We start from the raw sequence: 10,654 nt of genomic DNA on the forward strand, positions 1-10,654 counted from the left end.
AAAATGAAAAACGTTTTTTTTTCTTTTTTTAATATAAAAAATTTAAAAATAAAGATATTTGGATTTTAAACCTTTTTTAAAATAAAAACTTAACCGGACATTGAACCTGGTTGCGTAATCGTGGTTGGTAGGGGAAGGAAGTAAACACTCAACATTTATTTTATTTATTTTGATTTTATCTCAACCTTTATCTTTATTTTAATATTTTCTTAATTTTCTTAATTTATTATTTTATTCAAATACAAACTTTACATTTTCAAAAATAAAAAATAATTTTAAGAAAATTTTCAAAAAAAAAAAAAAACTTATATTTGTTAAAAAAAAAAAAAATCAAAACCATCTTTAAATTTTTTTAGAAATTAAAAAAAAAAAAAAAACTCTGGAGATAACTTAGAAAGACGATTTCGTCCATATACTGACAGTAAGAACTCTCTTATACAATTTTTTTTTTTTTTTTACAAAAACGTAAATACTACGGTTAAAATTTTATGGGTATTTTCTAAACGAAATACTAACAGCATGGTATTTTGAAAGATATTAATAAAACAAAATACTAATAGTTTTTGTATCAATTACTTATTTTTTTTTTTTATATAAAATTTTAAATTTATTAAAAAGACATTTTAAAAATTTACGAGTCAGAGATCAAATAGACATAAATTTGGAACGACTAATAAAAATAATAATAATAAAAAAATAAAATTATGCATGTGATATTAAAAAAAGCAGCAAAATGGAGAAGGGTAAGTAGGATGAAATGTCACATTTTTTTGGCCTGAAAATATGTGAGGCTTTATGTGGAAAGTACTCCAAAAGCGGAAAAAGGAAACAACATTGGACGGCTGATGGCTGAGGATAATGGACGGTCGAGGATGTTCGAATGTTCCAGGAAGCTGTCTGGTTTGGTTGTTTTATTTCCAATTTATTTTATTAAGTTGGATAAAAGGATCATCCTTTTTGCCTTTTTTGGATACACACACACTCACTCACTCACTCCAAATCTCAAACCGTGTTGGCTTTCAAACCCTAATCCAAAACCTCATCCATCCATATATCCCACATGTCGCGCTGTTAATATTTCCACTCGATCTCTTTTTTTTGGTAATGGAAGATTTCTTGTTTAAACGGAGAGTTAATGAGGAGGTGGTGATAGATTTTTTTTTTTTTTTTACGTTAGCTAAATAGATTCCTTGTTGCTGTCTCTAACCTCGTTGTTGGCCTCGTGAATTTTAGAAATTTTCATCAACACTTCTGTTGTTGAAAATAAAAAATATCATTCTTAGTCGCCCCCATGAACTGTACACGGTGCAGAGTCAGAATTGTAACAGTTCAAGCTCACTATTAGTAGATATTGTATGTTTTGGTTTGTTACGTGTTTTAAAATGTATCTACTAGGGAGATGTTTCCATACCCTTATAAGGAATGTTTCGTTCTCCTCTCAAATCAATGTGAGATCTCACAATTCATCCCCATTGGGAGCCCAACGTTCTTGTTGGCACATCGCCCAGTGTTTAGCTCATGTCTAGAATTTGAAGTCCAGGTTTAAGACCTGATGACTGCAACATTCTTGTGTGATATGGTCACGTTACTTACTCCTTACTTTTAAGATTGAAGACTATCTTCACAAACTAACACGAAACCTTCCAGCATGATTTGTCTTCACTCATATGCATTCTGGGAAAATTCCCGGAACCGAACCCAACATAGAATTGCTCAAAACAAAGCACACTTAGCTATGAAGTTTCTTAGTTCTTTTATCCTCGAGATCCCTCTCATTCAAATGTGATCTCGGTTCATTCATATACACCTCTTTTACTCGGATGTTATATTTACAAATCCACCGAACATACAAATTGAAAGTTCATAATCTAATAATCTCATAAACATCAATTTTATAATTTAACTTTTTATTTAATTATTTCGAAAATGTGTGGCTATAGTTGTTTTAATTTTCTTTGGTCTCTGGATAGAATTTGACCACAGATTAAATATGTGGTGAACAACTGTTTTTAAAAGTCAACTAAAAGAGATTTAATTTTTAAAAAATCTCGTCTCTTTAATTCGTTAATTTTTCTAAGGATTAATATTTAACAACTTAATAAAAATTACCATAGGTGTTAAAAAATTCAACGTACCAGATATCCATCTAGTCAGATATTCCTAAATAATTACTAGACAATTTTTTTAATTTGATATTTGAGATAATAATTTTAATATTTTATCTACCGAACTGTATTTAAATTATAACAGCTTAGGCCCACTACTACTAGATATGGTTCGTTTTATAGTCGTTAACCTCATAATTTTGTACTAAAATAGACAATAACGACTAAAAACAGGTTTGGTCGGTTACATAAATTAACGATTATTGTTGGGCGAGAAATTTATTATAAATGGAACCAATTATGAAGAGAAAACATCCATGTTTTGTTATTTGTAATGGTCAAGATTTTGGTTGTTCCAAATGACATTCTTTCATGGTACCAAATTCTCATTAAAAGATGTGAAACACGACATTTAAATATTGAATTCAAATTAAAAAAAAAAAAATGAAAATTGATTTTTCGTTTTATTTTCTTTAGGTTTCATTAAATTCAACTTTTAAAATTTGTGTGAAGTTTGACTAGTCAAAGATATTACCAATTTATCTATTATATATTATACACACAAATAATTTTTCACGGTTTAATTAAGATCGGAATTAAGCTAAATTCAAAAAATATTCTTAATTAAGAAAAAAAAACATTTCAAAATGACCGTTTTAAGTAAACGTTTCAAATTTGAGATAATATTGAGATTGGAGAACAGTGTGATAATGACCAAGAACGGATGATGATCTAAATTTTAGTTTTAAATCACTACGACACTGATCTAGATCTCAATTTCTATTCAAAATATTAAAGGGTTTCTTGTGCAATAATAGTTTTGATCTATACAAGAAGTTGATAGACGTTGCATCTCTCGAGACCACCGAAATCCTCACAAATATATATGATATGCTCGTTAAAGATCTTTAAAGTTAAACTCGAGCTAAAGACGCCATCTTAAGCATTCAACAACATATAATTATTTGAAATTATCATCACTTATGATTAGAAGAAGAAGATAAACCTAACAATAGAAGGGCTGCCTTGGTTCTTAACCTAACTTTGGCACTAAGAACACTAAAAAGCACACAAAAACAAAGAGAACCCTCTTCAAAGTTGAGCTTATAAGGCTATTTAAACAATTGACAAGTTGAAAGGCTAAGTTATTGGGGTTTAGGGAATATAAAATACAAGAGGCAAAGACTTGGAGGGGTCTAGGTTCAATGAAAAAGTAGACCAAAATGAGTTCAATTGAGGTACCAAAGGGTTCAAAAATGGAGACTTTTGGTTATATTATGTGAACAAAAGCATAGCATGAAATTCTAAACCAATAATCTTTCTTCAATTTGACCTAAAAGTTTGCTTTTTTTTTTGTTCTTGATCTCACTTTGATTCCCTACTTTTCCTCTCGTTCTCGATCTGCCTCTCTTGTCTGTCTTTGTAGTTGCTCATCAAACCCTAACTTGAAGAGATTGGTAAGGTGCTGAATGAAACAGTTATTAGAAAAATTGATACGAGAATGGTTGAGTTTAAAGTAGATTTAAAAAAACGAAAGTTAAAAGAAACGGGTGACAAAGAAATAACTTTGTTTTGTAGGTAAGTTGGTGTAGGTATACATATAGGAGTAGCTTAGTTGGATGAGAATAAACATAACTCGTGCAACACAAAAAATTGTTTAATTTCCTAAGCATCATGTTCTTAGATATCTTATTCTCAGATATTTTAAATAAAACCTCTGACCTTGAAGTGAGCTCAAGAACGCGAGAGAATAATTTTTTAAAATTACAAATTGTTGGCACACATAAAAAAAATAAACATATAAAAAAAACCCACATTCGTTTTAAATTACAAATTTCTTTTTTTCTTTTAGAAAAGTTCAAACTTTTGAATTATGATAAGCAAATGTTCATCTCCCACTTAATCAAAATGGTCATGTTCAGAATTGTGAGATCTCACATTGGTTGGAGGCAAGAACGAAACGTTCTTTATAAGGGTGTATAAACCTCTCTTGAGCAGATGCGTTTTAAAATCGTGAGACTGATCAAGTTACATAACAGGACAAAGTATACAATATCTACTAACGGTGAGCTTGAATTATTATAAGGGTCATCACGTATCAACAACTGATGGGCCCGACATTCTCATACGACATGAACAATTCACGGGAGGTCAGTTATAAAATTATCCGTTAAATAAGAAAATAAAATATGAAGTTTTTTTTGTGTGTATTTGATGGTGGGTACGAAAAGCAAATGAATGAGGGTGAAGAGTATTGGTCAAAGAACAGCAACCAAGAGGAATTAAATGGGTGAGATTGTGTGTGAAAATGAATAGTGTAAATTGTTCTAAAAGATGGAGATGACCCACATGCATCATCATATTAGGTAATAAACTCTTATAATAATAATGCCAAAGGCTTCATCCATAAACCCTTTTTCTCTATTTAAAAGCAAAACTTTGCCATATATTCACACAAGACTTTGTATTGATGGAGGAACGTACCGTCTACGAAAGAGTGTATGAACTCACTTTGCGGGTTCGTGTACGTATTTCTTACTTCTGACTATGGATAACACAGGCTCGTGCTGTTGAAAACCAACGAAAAAGAAAAGAGTGAGTATAATATCGTGGTGTATGTGTCTATGGTAACAAATTAGAGTGTGTATAATATCGTGGAATGCTCAGAGGTTGCAACAACTCCCTCGTCCTTTGCCTTGATACCTTGACCTATCGACAAACCGAACATTTGCTCATGAACTTTGCTATATCTTTCTTCATGGTGCATTATGAGCTTCCATTAGTATTTCATACCTCAACTCATCGGCTACTAATACACATCAACGTGCTTAACAAAGAAGTTCGTTGTCTTTGAATCGACATAATTTAACAAGAATTTGTCACACGACTTTCACTAGTTAACCCATAAGTTATTTATTAACATTGCATTCTAAATAAGAAGTCACCTCTCATCGTTCATTGGGAAAGTGTTTTGGGTGGCCAGTATCATAGTCATGCTCGTCCAGGGTGTGTTGTCTGTAGCTGCATGCTCATGTCACGTCAAACCCTTTATTTGATTTGTATTTGTCTTATTATTGTATTTTCTGTTTATATAACTATTCGACGAAATCATGTCTAGGTTTGTCAAACCTAAATCGCCTCAAAATATATTATAAGGGGATGCGACCAATCGTCAACTCCTCCCACCTAGATTTTGTTTGACCATTGGGTGAAATCATGTCTATGCTACCAAACCTAAATCGCCTCAAAATGTACTGTAGGGAGATGCGACTAGTTGTCAATTTTTCCTGCTCGAGTTATATAATATTTAAGCTACGATGTTTCTTTCTTTGCTTATAGCCATACAACGACTTTGTTTCTTTCAAACTCTTTTAAAAAATCTCTCTACCTCATTTTTTAAAACCTTCTTCTTAAACCGGGGTCAGAGGCTTGAGCATAAGTTGCCTAGCCGTAGACGACACGAAACCAAATTGACTTGACTCACTCGATGTTGAGAGTGAGTGTCGCAAGTACACTTCATTCGAATCATTTTTACTTTGTTCGATAAGAAACCTTGTCTCAATTTATCCACATCCCAAACGACCCTACATATTTAGAAGACAACATAGTACTATGACAGACCATTCCCCACCTTTACAAGTCAGCCGCCAGCACTGTTTAGCTAGCATAGTATGGCAAACCTTTGAAGCCAAGCCCCCATCTCCTTAGCCGAACACATAACCAACGGTTCTTCGTTGTTACTCGTTATTCTGTTTTATATTTTATTTCAATATTCAATTTATTTTTCAAATAACATAGTCGTCTTTTAAAGTAGAGGCCTCGGTCAAACATGAGAGATATTCAATTCATTGTATTCTTCTTTTAAGCGGATCTGTCAATTTCTACTAAAGACCAAAAATTTAAACACATTGATTACACTCGTTTTCATCCTTCGCTTCATGGGGCCTGTCCCTCAATGTGGTCAGTATTTCATAATGTTTGCATTTTCGACACTTTTGATTTGATCACGGGAGGAATCCGTTTAAAGTTTGTACTAAAAGTGCAAAAATTATGATTATAAATAAGAAAAGCACTTTTAAAGCACAATCTTGGTGTTAAAAAATAACATAAAATAAAAGGGAAAGAAAGAATCTGAGGGATATGGATACATTGAAGTTGTGAAATTTGACTGAAAAGAAAGAAACTTTAGAAGATATCACTAAATCTCAAGCTCCACCGCGTTTGGCAAATGCTACTCACTCATCAAGTGAATTACATGTGAAAATTAAGGAATCCATTTATACTTTTATTTATTAGCACATTTTTAAAAATTATGAGATTAATTAAACTTTAAAGGTTTTTTCGATTTCTGAAAACTGGGTCGATTTCATCTTGTGAGATCCCACATTAGTTAGAGAAGAGAACAAAACGTTCTTTGTAAAAGTGTGGAAACTTCTCCTCAGTAAACACGTTTTTAAATTATGAGGCTAACAGCGAAATTAAAACGGACTATTTATTAGTGATGAGTTTGGAATTGGGTTTCATTTCTTTATTATAGTTTTTTAAAATTTTTTGAGTTTATACTTGTTTATTATGGTTTTCAGGTTCTTTGAACCAAATCCCAAAAACAAAAACAAGTTTTCAGGTTTTCAAGTTCGTTGCACATCGCATCTTACCACAATATGTCATACGCAACATCTCGAGTGTCTTGAAAACTGATGTACTCTACATCTCAATGAGGATTTATTGAGAGGCAAAGGAGAAGACTTTGGAGGTATAACTATGAGAAGTGGAAGGGAAACGATGAGGGACAACATTGATGTCAAATCAGGTATGAATCCATCTCATTTCATAAATAATTTGTAGATTCTAATTAAATTTCTAATTGATTCTTTGGATTATTATGTTTTTAATCCTTCGATTAAGATATTTCAACTCTTGGGAGATAGATTTTTTACTAAAATCTTAACACTTTAATGAATGATACTAGCTTAGCTAGAAGACCAAAAAAATTCTTAGCTAGTAGACACAAAATAAAACATGTTCTTCATTGATTTCGAGCCCTAGTTTTGATGTTCATGAGCTTCAGCCCTAGTTTTGATGTTCATTGAGCTTCACTAGAAGTCACTCTGCGAATCAGTACCTTCCAGCATTATATTACTTCGATTAGTTTCTACCCTTATCGACTCCTACATTTTACACTCCCACGAGCTCGCACTTAATTTACCAAATGACCCAGTACCAAAATTCTATATTTGATCAAACAGTGAATGACCCAAATATTTCTCTAGCTCAATCTTGATCTACGAACTCTCAATCCTACCATATCAATATGTTTTGACCCACGTAATCTTTTTTCGAGTGAAAAGAAAGAAAAGCACACTATAAACCCGATCCAAATAGGGTTGACTTTGAAGCTAAAAGTAAAACATGTTATTGTTGATGGGTTATAAAAATAAGAAAGAAAATGAAATGAAAATAATAGAAGAAGAACCGTCCAAAATAAGAATGAATTAAAGTTGTTATGCGTAGTCTTAGTATTATTAAAGAGAGTAAAGAATGGAAAATGGACTGTGAAAATGGAAGCCACGAAGCCGTGTTGAAAAGTCACGTGCTCCGCGGCGAGTTGGATTTTAAACAATTTCAATTCCTCGCCTCTCTTTAACTCACACCCTACCACTCACTACACCCACCCCCCACATTTTATTTCTCTTCGCACCCACATCCACGCGCTCTCTTTTACCCTATATCTCCACGTGCCCTTTTTATTTTTATTTTTATTTTTCTCTTTACCAATAAATTCAATTTTTATTAAAATCCACTCATCATTTTCTCCCCCACCAATCATATCACTCTCCCTTTCTATACTTTTATTAAATAAATAAATAAATAAATCAAATTTAATAATTATATCCCGAGCTGAAATCAGTCTCATGTTAGTTCAGAATGTTCGTGTGGTAAAATTACGAAACTACCCCTTTAACATATACTTTGAATTAAATTTAAAAAAATGAAATTATGTTAATTTTTATTAATTTTAATAGAATTAAAGAAATTATTATGTTAATTATTTTGAGTCAACCATAATGGACCAAGCCTAATTAAATATTTGTTTTTTAAAAATAATAAAATGTTTATTCATTTTGGGTCAGTTCTTTAGCCGCAACAGAGATCCCAAACCTCATGGTTTTGTAAGGAACCGACCAAATAAAATATTATTAATTTCTCAGAAAAATAAATAATTATTTTTTATTTTTTATTTTTTAATTTCTTAGTCAAAACGCTTGCCAAACATATGCCTTTCACTTTTCTTTTCAATTTTATTTTTTTCTATAAATATCTCTCTCTCCCTTTTGGTGTCTCCTTCTTCCTTTGAGAAACTCATATCCTTCTCTCTCCTCTTCTTCTTCTCTCTCTAATGGCTACAACAACTTTGAAGCTCAATCTTAATATCAACCATGTCACATTTTCCGAGACAACTCGACCCGTGTCTCATTCGTTTGGACAAGTTTCACTACCGAGAAAATCAGATCATGTTTCGTCCACGTCTCGACGTTCGGTTTCTTCTTCTTCTTCCTCTTCGGTTTTAGTACCGTTGATTGATATGTTTTCTTCTTCTTCTTCTTCTTCTTCTTCTTCTACCTCGGCCGCTGTTGCCATGGTTCATAAGGTGGCCGGTTTGGCACGCTTGTGGCGACAAATTCATGGCTGCAATGATTGGGAACATCTCGTCGAACCGACACTTCATCCGCTTCTTCGACGTGAAGTTATTCGGTATGGTGAGTTTGTGACTGCTTGTTATAAAGCTTTTGATCTTGATCCCAACTCCAAACGGTACTTGACTTGCAAATTTGGGAAGAAGAGTTTGTTGAAGGAAGTGGGGTTGGAGAGTTCAGGGTATGAGGTGACTAAATATATATATGCTACCCCACCGGATATCAATATTCCTCCTATTCAAAACTCGCCTCCGTCTTGTGGCCGGTGGATCGGGTATGTCGCTGTCTCCTCCGATGAAACTAGCGAGAGACTAGGGCGTCGAGATGTTGTCATCACTTTCCGTGGTACCGTCACGAATTCTGAGTGGATTGCTAATCTCATGAGCTCGCTTACTCCTGCTCGCCTCGATCCCCATAATCATCGGCCTGATGTCAAGGTTTGTTAATCTAATCATTCTATCCAAAAGTTCTAATTTATTACTCTTATCCTACATCAGTTAGAGAGGGGAACGAAGCATTCTTTATACGGGTGTGGAAACTTCTCTTTAGCAAACGCATTTTAAAACCCTTGAAGGGAAGCCCAGAAGAAAAAAACCTAAAAAGAACAATATCTGCTAGCGGTGGGTTTGGGCTGTTACAAATGGTATCAGAGCCAGTCACCGAGCGGTGTGCCTATGAGGACTCTGGCCCCCGAGAGGGAAATGAATCTTTCCTGATAAGGGTGTGAAAACCTCTCCCTAGCAAACACGCTTTAAAAACCTTGAGGGAAAACCCATCAGTAAAAAAAACCCAAACACGACAATATCTATTAGCACTGAGTTTGGGCTATTACGGTTACCCTCTTTTACCACAATTTAAAGATCAACCCAAGACCCAAAAACGAACAATTTGCTCTTAATATGAAATTAACTTCTCAAAACCTAATATCTTACGATAAATTCTTACCTTTTTTCAGGTCGAATCAGGGTTTTTAACACTCTACACATGCGAAGAAACGAGCACGAAGTTCGGCCTAGAGAGTTGCCGAGAGCAGCTCCTCTCGGAGATCTCGAGGCTACTAAACAAGTACAAAAGTGAAGAAGTAAGCATAACCATGGCAGGGCATAGCATGGGGAGTGCATTAGCTCTTCTCTTAGCATATGACATAGCCGAGCTAGGGTTAAACAAAAGAACAAACAAGGAAGTGGTACCCGTTTCAGTGTTCTCCTTTGGAGGTCCAAGAGTTGGTAACTCAAGATTCAAACAAAGATGTGAAGAATTAGGAGTCAAAGTATTGAGAGTTGTGAATGTGAACGATCCCATCACAAAAATGCCAGGCGTTTTTGGAGGCTATGAACATGTTGGTGTTGAATTGGTTCTTGATTTCTTCAACATGCAAAACCCTTCATGTGTTCATGATTTGGAGACTTACATAAGCTTGCTAAGATACCCAAAAGAAGAACATCAAGAACATGATGATGATGATCATCATCATCATAATGGAAGAAGAAAAGCTATTAATGGTGGTGATTTCATCAACAAAGCTATGGAGTTTTTGAGCTTCAACATGTTTCCATGGCGGAATCCCATGAATTATTTGAGTCAATCACAAAATTAGGGTTTAAGAAAGTCAAACCAACAAAAACATGATGAACTCCTCAGCCTTTGACTATTTTTTCCCTCTTAGGTAGAGGTGAGATTCATAGATATATCATAACCAAAACTGTACATTTTTTTTGGATCATTTGTTTCATATGATGTATAGCAAAAACAATACCAAACAAAGGAAACAAATGAATTTATTGTTCTAATTCAAACGTAATCCGCACGTTGACTATAGAAAAACGAAATCTTTTGACTAAAATGATTCAGATC

General features: G+C 33.6%; 1 protein-coding gene across 1 annotated transcript; it reads left to right on the forward strand.

The window, feature by feature from the left end:
- The first annotated feature begins 8,478 nt into the window (after positions 1–8,478).
- LOC111458003 (phospholipase A1-Ialpha2, chloroplastic-like) lies at positions 8,479–10,397 on the forward strand. Its single transcript, XM_023100483.1, has 2 exons — positions 8,479–9,237; positions 9,756–10,397. Exons 1-2 carry the CDS (start codon positions 8,503–8,505, stop codon positions 10,395–10,397), a joined length of 1,377 nt encoding a protein of 458 aa, XP_022956251.1. The 5' UTR covers positions 8,479–8,502.
- The last annotated feature ends 257 nt before the right edge of the window (positions 10,398–10,654 follow it).

This window comes from Cucurbita moschata, unplaced genomic scaffold (assembly GCF_002738365.1).
Source record: "Cucurbita moschata cultivar Rifu unplaced genomic scaffold, Cmos_1.0 Cmo_Scf00020, whole genome shotgun sequence".
In the NCBI taxonomy this organism is placed as follows: domain Eukaryota; kingdom Viridiplantae; phylum Streptophyta; class Magnoliopsida; order Cucurbitales; family Cucurbitaceae; genus Cucurbita; species Cucurbita moschata.